Source organism: Panicum virgatum, chromosome 7N (assembly GCF_016808335.1).
Source record: "Panicum virgatum strain AP13 chromosome 7N, P.virgatum_v5, whole genome shotgun sequence".
NCBI lineage: Eukaryota > Viridiplantae > Streptophyta > Magnoliopsida > Poales > Poaceae > Panicum > Panicum virgatum.
Genome location: NC_053151.1, coordinates 41381268 through 41398849, shown reverse-complemented (window position 1 = coordinate 41398849; position 17582 = coordinate 41381268). Strand labels below are relative to the sequence as shown.

Here is a 17582-nt window from a genome sequence, read left to right as displayed (position 1 = left end):
GACTAGTGTACGTACAGAAGTACCGAACACCAAGTGGGCAAATCATCATACATGAATGGAAACTGACAAGTCGACACTATACAAGAACAATCGGCTCACACGAATACATTCCATTTTTCTCCCACCAAAGTGATAGGCGCTCTCAAAATGAAACAACCCATACCACAAGTCAAGCAATCATATTCCAAAGGGTAACCACAGCCAGATTTATCATACAACGGGTAAGCAAGCAGCAGCAATCAAAGCCTCATTCAACAAATCTCCTTCTACAAAAACGTAGCTTCACAATATAAACAGATAGCCCGGGATCCTAGGCTCTCAGCCAAATCAAGACATGTAGATACAAGAAATTTGGCAAACTAGAAGTCAGATAAGTCTAGTAAGCAAAGCAGATCCTCAGTCCAGAATCAGGGACTAAGAAAAACATATCCAAAGCCTTCACGAACATAAAATGTATTTGTTGCATTTGGAATATGGTTACGTCGTGTCTAGAAAAATGACTGAAAAGTCCCACTTAGGCGATAATAAAAATAGAACTGGAGAGAATTGTCAGAATTAGGCTATCGCAGGCAAAAAAAATATCTTGAAAGAAAGACAGAACACATTCCGGTATGAGTATTGGAAGTCAGAAAAGAGGCATTGTACAGAGCAGTTTGAAAGTAGTCGAGTGCCATGCTCCGATTGTAACTGATACCATCACAGCTGCCAGGTTATTTCTCAGAAATGATAATTTACATTCATTAAAACCTCATCCACGAATTGCCAGTAGGATGAAAATGTGCACTGCATAGGTCACTCCCCTAGATCATTTTCGTTCTTGTTAGTACATTTGGATGAGTTTATGGTCAACCCAATGATCCAAAGAAACAAAAACTTGCACTCATAATTGCAAATCTTAACATGGGGATAAAGAAAGCCAAGATATAAATATAATAAGTAGTGCACCTTTGAGCCATATTCTAATATGACATCAATGTTGAAGTGCTCTAATCTGAATAGACGGTGGATGCCCTCGAAGTAAATATAAACCCATATTTCACATGATTGATTGAAAATGCTTAACTTACTATAACTGCCTCAGGAAGAAAGATGAACTCTAACAGAACTTCACAAGCAGACTATCCGAGCACCAAGCATAAAAGAAGAGCACATAACAATGAAAAAATAGGACTGGCAAGCTTGATTAAGAAAATGCCAGAGTGAGGGATTACTGCAAACAAAAAGAAATATATCTGAAATAATTGAAAACTTGTCAAGGCTCGACAGTATCTCATCAGGTACAGTTCGCGATGACCAAATAAGTTGAAATCTCAATATATTTGGACAGCTGCAGCTAAGGTGCTGCATACTGCGGATACTTATACACATTAAAGAGAAAAACAACTCCGCAAACACAAGCATACAATCATGCTTACCCAAAATCTAATGCAAGCACATTAAAGGGCTCTCATTTTAGCTTATTGCAAGAGCCCTCTCTTTAAGGAAAGAGCAAACAGGTCAAAATCATAGATTACCTAAAGCGGGTCAGAATTTCTAGAGAGAGCTATGGGGTGGTGGCCAGCCTTGCGGCGGAGGTGGGCGGTGAGGCAAGGAGGTGATGGCAGCGCTGGCCGGGTGGTGGAGGACAACCGGTGGGCAGTGTTGGGGCGGTGGCCACTGCTGAATACGAAGCAGGAGGGCAAGAAGGGGGAGGGGGTGCTTGCCAGAGACAAAGAAGATGAGGGTTGTGGCGTGGTCTTCCCAGATCCGGACAATCTTCTCAGATCCGGACAGAATGGGAGAAGGTAGAGGGAGGGGAGAAGAGGGCGGTTCTCGCCAGCATTGGAGACAACGCCACGAGGCGGAAGACGGCGGCGGGGGTGGATCAGGCGGGTTAGGGCAGGCGAGTGATTTTGCTTTTCTTTTCCCATGTCGTGCGGATAAGATGGGATACTAGGGCGGGGTGCTCTTGACCGAACGCTGTTGGGAGAGCCCTCTCCCTGGCCTCTTGTGCTTTATATGAGTTTATTGTGCTAGCAAAATTGTTAATTTATGATGCCTCCTCATATCTATCTATTTATTGCTTTTTTTGGGGGGTGGGGGGTATAACTGTGTTCTTTAGTAAAAAAAAAAAGAAGACATGATCTATACTGACACACGGAATGGTACAGATTGAAGCACTTATAGTAAGCTGCATCTCATTTAAAACATGTTGGAACTTTGGTACAGATGCACTACTTTCAGTCTTTCCTATCTAGAAGAATGAAAATCAGACTCCATATCCCAACCTGTAGTAAGCTTAAACACTGTGTCACTATCCACAACCAGAACCTGATTGGCTATCCAGCAGTTTGTAGAGGAGCATTCGTAGAAATGATGGATAAGGCAGATGCCGACAAATTGAGGTCCAGTGCAAAAAGGCATCATGGATGCAAATCTTAGGACCTCAAGAAATTAACTAAGGTGACCAACATGCTTATATGAAGTTCAAAAACCTAACAGTAAGTATAGAATCAAATACCTCCAACACACTCCATGATTAGGCCAGGAGAAGAGATGCCAAAATCTCGCCCATTGTCTTCTCTGGTACATCAGTGCTATTATCTAACTCTGCTCCAGATTGAAGAATTGCAGCATCTAGCACCAACTTCCGCCTCGCAATCTCATATATGTTTTCATCAACCGAACCTTTTGTCACTAACCTGGATGAACAGATAACACACACACACAAGATACCATTCCATAACAATTTCATGTGGAGATTGATATGTAAACAGTTACATTCACTGCATCGCCTTTCATAATAGTGATTATCTATGTGTCACTTTGATATTTTTTGTTTGACATTATGATCATTCCCGACTATAAGGCCATAACTACTTCAAAGATCCAATGAAATTAAAATGATATAGAGTAAACCCAACAAAAAATGTCAATTTTTCCTAGGTATTCAACAAATTAGGATGCTACTCATTTGCAAGAGTAGCAAATAGCTCACCAAAGGTAGCAAAAGTGCAAAACCAGAAAATTCCTAAGTTATCTTTCAGGACATGCATATACATGCGAAGTGTAGTTCATGCACAAACTTAAATAAAACTAGAAAGCACAAAGGCTTTCTATAATAATGCTAGATTTCATCGTAATAATCCAGAACAACTTCTATATGCAGGAGTGTGTTGCAGGAAAAAAACTTAGAAGATTTTAAAAAGGTATAATAGTAAAACAAAGGAAATACTTTTCAGAATCTTTTGCTACTATAAAAAAGAAAACACCTTTTGGGTAGAAAAGTAATAATGATATCAACAAACAAAAACAGAACAGATATTGAATCCAAATCAACTAGAGTGGCACCTGTAGACAGTGACAGGTTTCTGTTGTCCAATGCGATGGCAGCGGTCTTCAGCTTGCCGGTCCATCTGGGGGTTAAAATCCATGTCATGTATAATGACTGTGTCAGCTCCTATAAGGTTCAGTCCTTGGCCTCCAGCTCTTGTAGAAAGTAAACATGCAAATATGGAATGATCATTGTTGAAAGTGTCCACTATGGTTTGCCTTTCTGTTACAGGTGTCCTGCAAAAATGACAGATAGTTAATTAACAGGTAAAAAATTCAATCAGAAAATTTGTAAGGAAAGAACTTACCCCCCATCAAGACGTCTATATGTAACTCCTATTACTTCCAGTGCCCATTCAAGAATATCAAGCATTGTGGTCCACTGACTAAATATGAGTACTCTGTGACCATTATTTGCTAGAGAAGGTAATAGCTCTGCTAAGGCCTGAACAGAGAGTAGAGATAAGGTAAATAAGAATGACTAGTTTGAAAATTAGCTGCAAGTACATGGATGGCTCAATTGAGAGTTTACTGTAAAAACCTATATCAATATTTCCACCTTTTTTAAAAATAAAAAACAGCAACTGCAAGGAAAAACAGGTGTTGGACGAAGAAATATACTTGACATTTCGCTGATGCAAAAACATGCTCATCTGTTAGAGCACCTTTTGTACTCGCATCACCATATGATATTAATAGCTGCACAATACATAAATAAATAAATACACCATCAATATAGAATAAGAAACAAGACTAACTTTCAAACAATAGTGTGTTCCTAAAAAATCCAAGACCACCATTTGCCCAATGCAGCAATAGTCAGTCCTACATGGAACTATTTGGTACATAGAAATAAATTAATACAAAAAGGACAGTGGTTCTGACCAGACAATGCAAAGAGCAAATCCTCCTAGATTTAATTCAGTCAGCAAGGCAATAGATGATGGAGAAGCTCATAAAGTAGAAGTCAAGAAAGAACAATACTTGGTGGATATCAAAATCATTGTAGTTCTTTAGCTCTTGGATTGCTTTCTCCAAGGAACATTCAAAGCCAAATGCACCTTTAGGGTAGAGCAACCTTGCAATTCGATCAACATCTTTGTCACTATAAAAACGCCTTACAAGCAAAGGATGGTTCGCTATCTGTGCAGCAATGAAAGAAAATCTGAAACAGCCATAAATATATTTATAAAATTTTGCATCATAAGATACACGGACCTTGCGAAACTGTGTAAAATAATTTGATATTTGCCGCTTTGGAATCAATCCAACAACATTATTGGTAATGTCGACTGAAGACTTGGTACTACGAGCCTGACAAGCACTACGGTATTCATCTATGGAATTTTGGTAAGCTTTAGACTGCTCTGTGTCCATGATGACAAACTTAACCTGCAAAGAAAGATGAACATAGGTTGAAACATCAAGAGCACAACTGATTGCCGATGTCTAAGAAGCGACTCACGCACATGTTGTATTTTAGGAACAAGCTGCTGCATTACATCTGACTTCAATCGTCTAAGAATAAAGGGCCCTAAAATGGACTTTATGTGTGAAATTAGTCCGCGATCTTCTGCATTCAGCAGCTTCTTCAGATCAACATCTCCAGTGGCAAATATGTCAGGCATCATAAATTCCAACAATGACCATAGCTCCTGCAGACCATATTACCACATAAAGTTTCAGATATATAGCAATTTAAGATCAAATAGAATCTTGAGCAATAAGATTGCCTCCAAAAAGATGTGATGGTGGAAAGCTTTCAGATAATTTAAAAAAACTGATATCACTTATGTCATGCCAATAAGCAATGATTGTTTATGTTTAAAAACAAACATGAAACAGATACAAATAAGGACTTAGTGGTATCTACAATACCAAACATGTGCCAATATAGCATGGAGCCTCAGGTTAAGGAGTAAAAGAAAGCTGTCATCATACCCTTCATTTATTTCCCTGCTCTAGTGCTTCCATTCTTAATATTTTTGGGAGGTAGGAGGGTTGAGACGTAAACTCATATATTGACACTAAAAACACTGGTTCATAAGTATGGTACAAAGAAATGGCAGAATTGTACTTTGATATTGTAGACTGCCCTGTATTCAGATGAAGTCCACAAGTCCAGAACACAATGTAATTGAACTCAGGAAAGTTTTGCTTTCAAGCACTACTGTAATTAGATATGATCTTGAAATAGCTTAAAAGGTGCTGCTATATTCCTCAAAAAATTGTGCTAGTTCAAAATCTATTGTTGAATTATTGGTAGTGTCTGGGCAAATTATTTTGAATTTTACCTAGTCAGTATACTCTACAATATTTTTAGAAAGTTCTGTACATCAATTTCATCACATAAGTGGATGTTTGATGTTTTTCTACTTTCTGTTTGCTAAAAAACAACATGATCTATGTTGAAGGACTACCATCAGGCAAACACTTGTCAAACATACTTACATGCAAATCATTTTGAAGAGGAGTTCCTGTCAGCATTAGCCTTTGACGTGCATGTTGCGCAACAGCCATCAGGTTTCTCCATCGGAAGCTGCCCTTATCTTTAAGAACATGTGCTTCATCCATCAAAACACAACTCCATCGCCATCTTTTGAGGGCCTTACGATCATCCTTTTGTTGAGCACTACAATAAATGTTTCAAGAGATAAGCATTTTCCAATGTTATAAAGCTGACATTCTGCTGCGCCACACAAAAGAAGTCACTACAAACCTTCGTCTTTCAAAAAGTGTGTAGCCAACAAGAAGGACATTAAATGGGGCTGGACAGCCTGCCTTGCCTAAGGAGCTTAATTCCTTTGAGTAGGCAGTCCTTCCAGCTCCATGAAACATGACGATTGAAAATGAAGGGCACCACTTCTTGAGTTCTCTTTCCCAATTTTCCAACACAGAAGCTGGGCAAACTATGAGATGTGGACCTGGGTCGTTATATAGATGCCGCAGCAAAGTAAGATAAGTGACAGCCTGTAAGAAAAAAGAAAATTCAAACACTAAGAAAAATGAATTGGCATTCAATCATGCGGCATCCTACAAGTGATGTATTCTAACCTTCTAGAAGGCCACATTTGCAACAATCAAACGTTAAGAGAAATAAATCATCCAAAGTTATATTTCAACACAATACGGTCAAAAAGAACAAATATGAACTAGCATAGATGATACATAACATATTGTAGAATGCCGTTGACATAAGACAACAATCATGTCACCAATGACAGATAATTTGGGATTCCCCTAACTTGGGAAATCATGTTAGGTTACTATCATGCATACCTGCACTGTCTTCCCAAGACCCATTTCGTCAGCCAGGATTGCTGTAACAACAAAATAGAACTATATATTAACATGGAAATAATCTAATATTTTTTGGGCATGGTGAAAATGAAAAAACATAGCAAAATAATAACAAGATCATTAGCATATGGTGCTCCATTATGCAGCTCATAACAATGATTGGCATATCGCTTTCCTTAAAATGAATATACCATACAAACGAATCATTGCACAAAAACAAAATCTAAAGTTGACAGTAATAACGTAATATATTAGTAACTGACAGAACAAAAGATTTTTTGAGATATATTCCTATGCTGCTAGAAGATAGTATTCAAATTGGTCACCATCTATTTGGCATACCTGCGTCATACCACAGTAGGGGTTTCCGCAATGTTCTCCATAAAAAAAAATGCGAACAGAACCAAACAGCAGTATTTAAAGTGTTTTCAATCAAAATGATTTTCACCAGTGCGATTGATACTCATGTAATTTACATCTGTGTAGCAAAAAGAACTAGCAAATTAAGGACTTGTTATTGCAGAAGGCAACTGCTGCAGGATCAACAGGATGCTCTCTAACAGTGACAGGAATCATAGGCTACTCCATTGGCAAATAATGTTATGAGCAATTGAGAGTGCTAAGTTCAGCAGCCTAATACATAAAAAACTTCACCTCCGCCAATGCTTTTCCGATGCAATAAGAGAAGGAAATTAACTCCCACGAGCTGATACGGCTTCAACACAGGGTCAAACCCTGAATTCTCACTTGTGCATGCAGCACTCACATCTTCCTGTTTGGGAGTTCACAAATCCCATTGGATCAAAACATTAGTTATCCAAAACACTTAAAATTGCCATCTGAATAAAGAACCTTAAATTACATGTACCAGACAATTTACCTGAGTAACAATCCGGCAAGTAGAAGCATCTGTTTCAGCGTAGCTTTCAATATTTCGTGCTGAAGTACCAAAAAGCTCCTGTCGCAGATCTGCCGAGATGCGTGAGCACTTGCGCAACGCCATTCCCACAACATCCCCCTCACGCTCCTCCACATGCACATTTCTCCCCACATTGCATTCCTCTTCGTCCTCATTCTCCAGCGCCGACCAATCCACCTCGTCATCATCCTCCACATCCACTGCTACAGGAACATCACTGTCGTCATCATCCCCAATCACGAATCGTCGACCAGAGGGGCGTTGCTGAAAAGGCCTCGGGTCTTGGTAGTCAAAGTCATCATCAGCAAGGTCTAAGTCTTCATCTTCCTCGGAGATGTCAATGGCAGCAGTTAACAACCGACGACCAGCAGCACGTCGCGGACGCGATGTCCTGGAAGGTGGAGCTGCAATGTCTAAGTCATGGTCTGTCAGGTCGAAGTCATCATCATCAGTGTCAGATAGCCCTGTGGTGGCAGCAGCCTTGGAGGGTTTGGGATTGTGGCGGAACGAGCCAATTGACGGAGCCTGCCAATGGGGCTGGTGCTGCGGATGCTTCCCGACGTGCTGGCTCTTCCCTTTGCGGCGCAGGCCTGACGTCCTCAAAGGCGAGGTAGGAAGGTCTAATTCATCCTCGGACATGTCAATGGCAGGAGTTAACAACTGGCGGGGCTGGTGCTGCGGATGCTTCCCGACGTGCTCGCTCTTCCCTTTGCGGCGCAGGCCTGACGTCCTCAAAGGCGAGGTAGGAAGGTCTAATTCATCCTCGGACATGTCAATGGCAGGAGTTAACAACCGGCGGCCCGCATTCCGGCGCCAGGGCGATGTCCTGGAAAGCGAAACTGGAAGGTCCAAGTCATGGTCTGTGAGGTCGAAGTCATCGTCCTCACTGTTAGATAGCCCCGTGATGGCAGCGGCCTTTGAGGGCTTGGGATTGTGGCGGAACGAGCCAATTGAAGGAAGAGCCTGCGAATGGGGCCGGTGCTGCGGACGCTTCAGAACGCGTTGGTTTTTCCCTTTGCCGCGCAGGCGTGACGTCCTCGAAGGCGAGGCAGGAAGATCAAAGTCATGGTTCGTGATGTCGAAGTCGTCGTCCTCGCTGTCGGACAATCCCAAGGCCGCCGCGGCCTTGGAGGGTTTAGGATTGTGGCGGAAGGAGCCAGTCGACGGAGGGGCCCGCGAAGGGGCCCCGTGATGCGGGCGCTTGAGGCCGCGCTGGCTCTTCGCGGCGCGGCGCGACCGTCCGTCCGCACCTAGGTCGAAGTCGTCGTCGGAGAGGACGACTGTTGCAGTGCTGGTGCCGGCGGCGGAGGAAGACTTGGGGTTGTAGCGGAATGAATCGATCGGCGGCGGAGGCTGCGAGGGCGGCTTGTTGGAGCGCTTGAGGACGCGCGAAGGCTCGAAGGTGTGAAGCGACCACTCCTCGTCGGAGATCTCTTCGAAGGCTCGAGGCATCGGGGCGAGGCGGCGGCCGCAGCCCGCTGCTACACCTGCGAGCTGCGGCTAGGGTCTGGGGTTTTCGAGGCGGCGGGGAAAAGCCGGTGGAGACGGGAGGCGGGAAGACGAGAGGCAGCAGGCGAGGAGGTGGCGGCGACGGCTGTCGAGTGGGAGCACGAGGAATTGGGGACGGAATTTTGGCGGCCGGAGGACTGGGAGAACTGGGCGGCGCCGAAGCCGAATAGACGGGAGCGTATATTCATCACCTTCTGCTATCGTGCTATCGGAAGCCGTTCAATCGCAGAAACGAGCGCCGCCCTCGCCACACCCGCCGGCCGCCGCCCCTGCTCCGGCGGCCTCCGTCGCACCCGCCGCCGCCCTCTACTGCCGCCACGCTAACCGAGTCTGCCACCACGCTGCCTAGCCACCGTCGTGTTGTCTTCTCTTCGCCCCCGCCACCGGCACCGCCCACCGGAGGTCCGGCCCCGGCCGGCGGCGCTCCCACGCCGCCGGGCCGCCGCCACCCTCGGACCCCGGCAACACCGAACCCTAAAGATCCGCAGCCTACACCGCCACCCCGGCTGGCGGCGACCTCGCCGCCGGCCGCTCCGCCCACCCACCACCCTTCCCGGCCACCCCTCTCCCTCCCCTAGCTCGCCGTCGCTGCTCCGCCTCCCCCTTGTCGCCCCGTGTCGCGAGGTTGAAGATGAACAGCGCCTCTGCGACGCGTCGCCTCCCAGCCGCTCGCGCGACAAATAGATTTCCCCGAATAGACCCCGCCAATTGCTTTTCTGGAGGAGGGGCGCACTGTAATTTCCACTTTTGAGGGCAGTTTCCAAAATTTTCGGAAGGTTTTGAATCATTTTGAATTAGCCCTTGTTTAGTTGTATTCAAAATTTCAAAACTTTACATGATTCACCATCATATCGCATCTTTGAACGCATGCATGAAGTATTAAATGTAGCTAAACAAAATAACTAATTACACAATTTGTCTGTAATTTGCGAGACGAATCTTTTGAGCCTAGTTAACCCATGATCGGATAATAATTATCAAATACAAACGAAATTGCTACAGTATCAAAAATCCAAAAGTTTTTGCAACTAAACAAGAGCTTAGAGAATTTTATGTGGGGCATCTGCATCTCTGTCAGTCTGCGAATCTTGTCGTGCTGGGTCGGTAGGAATGATTCGGTACTTGCGATCTAGGCTTACGCTAACCCAAGTTTTACTCTACAGTCATTTAAAAAAAAAGCTTTACTCTACGTTCTATGGCTACACCCTTGAGCAATTATGGCAATGTTTTGCTAGATTGTGCTTCTAACAAGAGCAACTCCAACAGCCTCTGTAAAGTATTATGAATAAGTAAAAATAACAAAAGTTAAGTGAAAGCTGGATCCAACATCCTCTCTATCTCGCTCTCCTCGGTACCCTCCTCGGTATCACACGCTCCGCGCCAGCTACTTCTTCCGAGCGGTTCGCACTCGCCATCCTCCTCCTACCGTGTGGGACCACCCTCCCTCTCCTCTAATTTTCCACGGACCAGAGACCATGCCGGGCGGTGGCGGCGGCGTTCCCAGGCCGCCGGCGCAGGCAGCAGCAAGAGGAGGGTGGCGCAAGAGAAGCAGCATGAGGAGATCACGTCCCTCACCGCCGCCGCCGCCGCCCAAGACATCCCTGCCATCTCGTGCCGCCTCGGCCGACCTGGGCCGTCCCCGCAAACCTGCGCCGCTCCAGATGTCCAGCGCTGGCGCCGCCATCCAGCACTGCCCCGGTGCCGCTGTCCCGCGCTGCCCCCGCCGACCTAGACTTGCTCGCCGCCCACGACCGGCCACGGTAGAGGAGAGCCACGGGGACGCGTGCCTCCGGGAGGCGGCGGTGCAGGGAGCCAGGAGAAGAGCTCGATTTGGGGGAGGGAAGGAAGAAGATAAGAAGGGAGGATGACATATGGGGCCCACCAATAGTATAACATATGGAGAGTCCTTTTAAAGAGTCCGTTGGAAAGCTTGGTAGTTTGGAAAGGTTTTTATAGTTTAGCTAGCCTCCAAATCTTTAAATTTAGCTAATATTTTTGCAAATCTTTTGGAGATGCTCAACATGTGTAACTCTTATATCTATTAAAAATAGATGAGGTGTGGACGTCACTCCTTTAAACACATACACGTGTATCCTACTCCTGCTCCTATATACTACTACCTCAGCTCCAAGTTTTAACAAATTTAGATTTATGAATTTTGCTATGTATCTAAACATAATGTTACAAAGGGAGTATATAGCTACGGGATAATATATTGATGGAATTGAGAGGGTGTTTGAATCAAGTTCTAAAATTGGCATTAGTCAATCCAAATAGAAATGCTAATTGGATGGACTAAACTTTAGCAAGATTCAAAAAATTTAGCACGCAACTTTAGTCCATTCAAACAAATCCTCAATCATAATAGCTTATTGGCCATTGTCACTTGTCTACAATACGAAGAGTAGCTATATTAGTGACATACATAGGATCACGTTGCTGAAATTTTTTTCCTCGCCCGGTCCTCCCTTTCCCCTAGTCTTTCTTCCCTTCCTTCTCCAGGTAGATCCAGTGACCGGTCCTGCTAGTGCTCGCGAAGCTCCTTCCTCTTCCCCTCCCTTCCTCTGGAGATGGCGATGGCGACGCTGTTGGATGGGGCGGCGGCGGCGCCGTGACAAGGCGGAGCGGACGTGAATGGCGCGGTGTCGACTCACCAGGGCGAGCTCCGCGTGCGTCTGGGCGGGACGGCGGAGACGGCACCGCGTGGCATCGGCAAGCTTCCGGGGGCGAGCTCCGCACGCGGCGCGGCGCTGCGGCGTAGCATTTTTTTTCTTTTTTGGACGATAATTTTTTTACAAAATATTTTTCCCAAACTTTTTTATTTTGGACGAAATTTTTTCTTCAAACTCTTTTCAAAATTTTCTCTTTCAAATTTTTCCTCATCAAATTTTTTCATCTCTTCAAAATTTGTCTTGAAAAAATTCTCCGAAAATTTTTGGAATGAGACAAAAAAAATCTAAAAACGAAAAAAAGCTTTCAAAACATAGGCAGAGGCAAGAGGGATATACTTTTTCCGTTCCAAAATAAATATGATTATAGAGTTCAAAATTTATTCTAAAAAAAATTAACTTTGACCCACCTATATAAAAAAAACAAACCAGTTCTCGAAAAATTCTCACAAAAGACAACTAACACTTTATTTACTCACCATAAAAGACAAAGAGTATTTTGATAATTTTATATCTAATATTGGTTTGCGTGTTGGATTTTAAAATTATATTTATTTGGAGACGGAGGGAGTAAACGAGACAGCCGCCTAGAATACGACCGATCAAGCCACCTATTACCCCCGATCCGGCGTGAATCGACCGCGCGACGCACCCGCTTCGACCTTCTTCCTCATCTCCGTCTCCCTCGACCCCCGCTCTCCATGTCTGACGCGTACAAGAAAGCCAAGGCCGGCCGCCTTGTCTTCAAGGGCGGCGAGGCGGCCTCCCTCCACAAGCCGAAGAAGCACAAGAAGAAGAGCAAGAAGCCCGCCTCCGATGCACCCGCCGACGGCGATGCCGAGGCCGCGGCCGCGGAGGGCGCCGAAGGCGGAGGCGGCAGCGGCGCCGGCGACGACTACACCATCGACGCGGCGAAGAGGATGAAGTACGAGGAGCTTTTCCCCGTAGAGGCCAAGAAGTTCGGGTACGACCCCGCCAACGCCGCCCGCGCCGCCGCCCGCAACCGCACAGTCGAGGAGGCCCTTGACGACCGCGTGCGCAAGAAGGCCGACCGCTACTGCAAATGAGGTGAGGCATTGGGAGCTAAGCTATGGTTTCGTTTTGTCAGAATCCGATAATTGATTATGTTGCTTACCGTTTAGTCAGAGTCCGATCTCCGATAATTAGATCCCGATGCTTTTTCTTAGACGACCGAGTTGCCCTTTCAATTGCATGTTGAGTGATTCGATTTGAGTTGCTTGGTGCTCCCACCAATATGTGAATTCGGTCGGTGAGAGACTCGTATTTATTCGATCGCAGGTTCATCTAAACTATGTTAAACCAGGAAAGTGTGAGCTGTGTTGCTACTGCAGCTGTCTGACTGTTTATTAATGTATACTGTAACCTTGATTAGTGGGAAACCTACTGTGTGGAACGAACAGTCATGAAATTCTGATGTACCGGCTTACTGCTATGTGTTAAATGCTTCCCTACCGATGTTTGAGCATGGCTTAGGTTCTTGAGATTCTTTATCTTTTGAGTGCTATTGATATCTTTGCAACAGTGTGACTTTACTGACTCAAGAACCAAGTCATAATGGGGTGGATTAGGTCCTGTACATGGTCATTCTGGTGAAAAATAGTTGGTGGGGAAAAAACATGACCTGCTCAGGTTATCCTGGTATAGTGATTTGGCAGTAATGATATGGTTTAATTGTTATCTCTGCTGTTGATGGACACAAGAAGATGTGCCAGGGACAGTGGCGGAGCTGTGCGCTCGTTGTTAAGGCTAGGACACTAGCATTAGCCCTCCATCCGGGACTCCTGTTCAACTGGTAACCACCAAATGGCTGGACTCTTTTCTGTTGTCTCAGCAATGGAAAACAGCAGGGGCCAGTCCTTGCCGTAATCGAAATGGGCAATGGAAAACTATAGGTGGTATCCTGCAAGTTTGGGCCACAAGGCTGCAGCCCTATTGGCCCTAGTTTGACTACACCTGGCCCCTTCTTGACTGCGCAGATCACATGTTTTTGCTGCATCACAGAGAATATAGCACTGCATCACAATTCAGCAGAGTTTGTAATTTTATAGTTCCACTTGGAGGATTCAAAACTCCAGTATGCTTCTTACCTTTATTCGTTCGGTGTCTCATATATATATGTATCATGTGACTGGAGCGGTTGTTGCTCAATGCTGATGCCCCTAGGTTAATATTCGACCATTCCTTTACTTCTCTTTGCAAATCTGTTTTACTAGACTCTCACTCTAAAGAACAGTCCTGCAATTGTTAAAAGGTTATGGCTTCATCATGTTGCTTTGTTGGCACACAACATCATATGTATGGAATACTGTATTTTGCTAACTGCCATTTTATGCTTGAATGTTGTCTGATATGCTTTTTTTCTACTTGACAGGTGGCTCCTCACCGCAGCTGGAGGGAGACCCACTTGACTTAGCTCAGAGCATCAGAGATGGTATCTTTGGACGAGTCAGGACCAGATGGTGTATTGTTGTTTAGCTAGTCTCAATACCGTTCAAGCATTTTCTTGTATGCATATGTACCAGTAAGCAGAAGGATGCTTGCATCTGTTGTTCTGAGATGATTTTACTCTGCTCTCTTTCTTGCTTGATTTGGTCATTTAGAAATACCAGATGGTTTGCACCGCTGTTCTTTAATGTGTATTTGTAATACAGTTTCAAGCCTGGAAAGTGTTTCCTATGTAGTGCTGTATTTTATCCTTTCGACCACGCTACTACTCATCCACTTGATAGAGAACATAGGGTGACATCGATTAGCAACTATATGGTCTATTGATCTTTATCTTCTTACCATATTAAGTGATGTTTACCTGCAATATGATCTTGAGCGTTGCATCTTAAGAACAGTTTGGATTCTATTTCTGTTTAATCGTAGTAGAGTTCAGTCCACATGCCTGCAATATTGAATAGAACTGTACTGACAGACTATGGATGGCATAACATATTCTTATGTAAGACAAAAGGTTCATTTTTGCAGGTTTTATGGTAACAACTGAGCATGCTTATTTTTAACCTGGCTGTTAGTGTCACTAAGTTTGCAATTTATACTTGGTCTAAGTTTTCTGGTCAACATTTTCTTATGTGGTGGGCCTGGATCCTCATTTAAGATTGAGATGCATGCTAATTTATTGCATCTTTTTAGTTGGACCACAATAATTCTTCAACAGGTCAATTTCATGTTAGTTACCTTTTTCCTATGTTTGCGTAATTTCTTACCTTTGTTGAGTAATACCTTATTCCTAATTTGTACCGTATTTACCTTTTTTTTTACTGTATCTGATCCAAACCATAAATTTTCTTTGCATGCTGTATGTTGATTTTCTTGTGTGGTGTGATTCATTGATTGGCATTATTGTTAGCTTGAATGAATGAATACTATCTATCCTGTTTTGGTTCCATCAACTTACTCTCAGCTCTTTCCATCCACCATGGTTGTGACTTCAGCACTTGTCTTGACTACTTTAGCCTGGTAGGGATATTGGTTATTCCACTGAATGAGAAGTTTCCGAAAGGGCAAAATAGCTTTTACTCTACTTTCATGTTCATAGCTGTAGGTGAATTGTCCTGTCATGACTTATCTTGCTTCCTTTGCTAAGTAACATTCTGTTCACTTATGATTGTATTGTGTAGTTGTGCTTTTTCTGGACTACAAAGCCAATAAGGTTCGGGAGGGTTGCATTGTAGATGGAAGCTCAAATTTCCAGGTATCTTTATTTTTCTGGCTATCACCGGTCCTGTGTCATGTGTAGTGCCAGTAGCACACGTATCGTCGTGGTGATGTATAATTCTACATATCATATATTCTTTTCTAAGCAGCCAGCAAGGATAACTGGCCATATGGTTGCTGTTGCTGTTTGAGCACAGCTGAAAAGGCTTGATTCTAGAACACACTGCATTATTTGAAAATGAAAAATTGTGATTATGCACCCTGTATATATAAAAAAAATCCTTTTGATTTTCTAGAATTTATAAAAGTCTTTGTAGTGATTTTATTCCTATGCACCACAACTGAAAATTCAATCAAATGTCAGATCTCCTTGCTGGAACACGCTGCTTTCATTTGTCATTGTCGGTTCCCACCTTCCTGAGGTGCCACTTCGCACTAAGAGGCCTTTGCGTCCGTCATCTTTCTAGATGATCTTTGTCCCTAGTGTTTGACACAGAAGGGGGTCAACATAGAGTAAATAAAGGTGCGTTCTGCTTGCTGGTCATACAACTGTTCTGTGAGCTCTTGATGCACTTTATCTCTTATTCACCTCAATTAGAATAAATGGTGCGCATGCTTAGTGCTGGATATCCATGCTTTGTCTCTTGTCTTTTTCTGAAAGTTGGAGGACTCTTATGTACATCGCTTGAAAGTGCTCCATTTGTAGTTGTGATAGCTTCGAGTAACTGGTTTTGGTTCCTAGACCATATTTCTGCTAAGTCATGATGAATTCTTTGGATCTCTCATCAAGGCCATACTAACTCTGGTTCCACATCTGAGTTGACATTTGATCATGTAATCATCTGAGAATACAAATGGCATCAAAGTAACCGTTTGTTGTCATCCAAGATGGGTATTTTTTTTTCTAATAAGCTATTGAACAAATACCTTATCAAAAGGGCCTGCTGTCCCTTTCTCATTGTTCACTTTTGATGAAGGTTACATCTAAAACCAGTAAAGATGTACCGTCTCTGGTGGCTAATGGTGATAGTTTATGGATCATTATTGAGATGCTTCCTGTCCAACCTGTTAATTGAATCAGGGCACCAGTATTTGTGGATCAGACTGGTAGGGTAAGTGGAATGCTTTTGTAAAGAATAATGGTGGGAGTTCATGTTACATTACTTAGGTGGGGGAGCCTCCAGTGTTCCAAGTTCTGTTTACTTTCTGAATGATGGGAGTTGAGAAACAAGATATCATTTTATTGAATTTCTACCGGAGGATATCACCTTTGCAGATGTACTTAAATATTAGCTCCGAACAAATCTGTATTTTTTTCAGCTCTAGATAGAATTCATGCCGGTCAACTGACTGGTGTAGCTTGGAAATTTAGAATACAGGCTGTATGCACCTGTATCCGCCCTGTAATAATGGGACACACAAGTTAAAGTTACAGGTTTGCCACCTGCTTTTTTTTTCACTAGAGGAGGTAACAGAGGGCTTGCCACCTGCTATATAGTCTTTTTTAACTTCGCATGGCCTCTGTACTGCATGGTTCACGATAAGTTTATGTAATTTCTAAGTTAGCTCACTTCAGAGTATGACAACCTGACATCAGAGTTTTCAAACTCATGGTTGGGGGAGGTCGCGTGAACATTAAAGAAGGAGCTGGAGTGAAATTTACTGAACCTGCACATTTGATTTCAGGTTACTAACTAACTATCAGTGGGGGTAGCGATAATTAGCAAAAGCTATTTTCTGCTTCATGTGTGTTACATTTCTGTTTGTTGTAAGGTGACACAAATCACAGCAATTTGTTGTTCTTTTGCAGTTGGTCTTCTAGAGACATCATTTCCGTGTTATTTCTCGATTTGTCATCAGAATGGTAATTTGTGTGTTCTGATTTCTGCTGCAGAGCTCCAGGTTAAAAAGTTCTCCAATTGCATGGCATGTTCAGACACTTCTTTCCTTGCATCCACACGGTACACCCTAGAGGCTAGAAGTACTCGATTGTAGCCTTGAAATCTCCCTGGTGCACCAACACGACCACAATGGTAAGGTCTTTCTACCTGTGCAGGCCAGTACCTTCCTACCCTATGACTCACAAAAGATGCATATGCATGCAACCCCACAGACCAATATATGATGATGCCATCCCTTTGCCACCGACCCACTGAAGCTGCACTCTGCGGTCTTGTCCAAGAATATCC

General features: G+C 43.7%; 2 protein-coding genes across 6 annotated transcripts; one reads left to right on the top strand and one right to left on the bottom strand.

Annotated features, from left to right (window-relative positions):
• Positions 1 to 250: 250 nt before the first annotated feature.
• LOC120681808 (protein CHROMATIN REMODELING 19-like) lies at positions 251 to 9228 on the bottom strand. 5 transcript variants are annotated; one of them, XM_039963422.1, is made up of 13 exons: positions 7493 to 9228; positions 7267 to 7384; positions 6592 to 6632; positions 6032 to 6282; positions 5764 to 5944; positions 4782 to 4967; positions 4531 to 4704; positions 4297 to 4455; positions 3934 to 4011; positions 3621 to 3757; positions 3331 to 3549; positions 2501 to 2681; positions 251 to 800 (listed from the first exon to the last, which is right to left on the bottom strand). In XM_039963422.1, exons 1-12 carry the CDS (start codon positions 8981 to 8983, stop codon positions 2519 to 2521), a joined length of 3198 nt encoding a protein of 1065 aa, XP_039819356.1. In that variant the 5' UTR covers positions 8984 to 9228; the 3' UTR covers positions 251 to 800; positions 2501 to 2518. The 5 variants fall into 5 exon arrangements, with proteins under 5 accessions (XP_039819356.1, XP_039819357.1, XP_039819359.1 ...); XM_039963423.1 differs by lacking the exon at positions 251 to 800 and adding an exon at positions 846 to 1210; XM_039963425.1 differs by lacking the exon at positions 251 to 800 and having other exon boundaries at positions 2146 to 2681; positions 7493 to 8121; positions 8254 to 9227.
• Positions 9229 to 12301: 3073 nt separating this feature from the next.
• On the top strand, positions 12302 to 14432 carry LOC120683443. The gene is made up of 2 exons (XM_039965524.1): positions 12302 to 12777; positions 14102 to 14432. The coding sequence occupies exon 1, from the start codon at positions 12411 to 12413 to the stop codon at positions 12774 to 12776; it is 366 nt and encodes a 121-aa protein (XP_039821458.1). The 5' UTR covers positions 12302 to 12410; the 3' UTR covers position 12777; positions 14102 to 14432.
• The last annotated feature ends 3150 nt before the right edge of the window (positions 14433 to 17582 follow it).

Excerpts from the sequence above, each read along its gene's own strand:
- LOC120681808 (XM_039963422.1), bottom strand. The coding sequence starts at position 8,983 with ATGCCTCGAGCCTTCGAAGAGATCTCCGACGAGGAGTGGTCGCTTCAC. Across the intron at positions 4,705-4,781 it reads TTGTTCCTAAAATACAACAT|GTTAAGTTTGTCATCATGGA; the intron begins GTGCGTGAGTCG and ends CTTTCTTTGCAG. Across the intron at positions 2,682-3,330 it reads AAACCTGTCACTGTCTACAG|GTTAGTGACAAAAGGTTCGG; the intron begins GTGCCACTCTAG and ends CTGTTCATCCAG.
- LOC120683443 (XM_039965524.1), top strand. The coding sequence starts at position 12,411 with ATGTCTGACGCGTACAAGAAAGCCAAGGCCGGCCGCCTTGTCTTCAAG.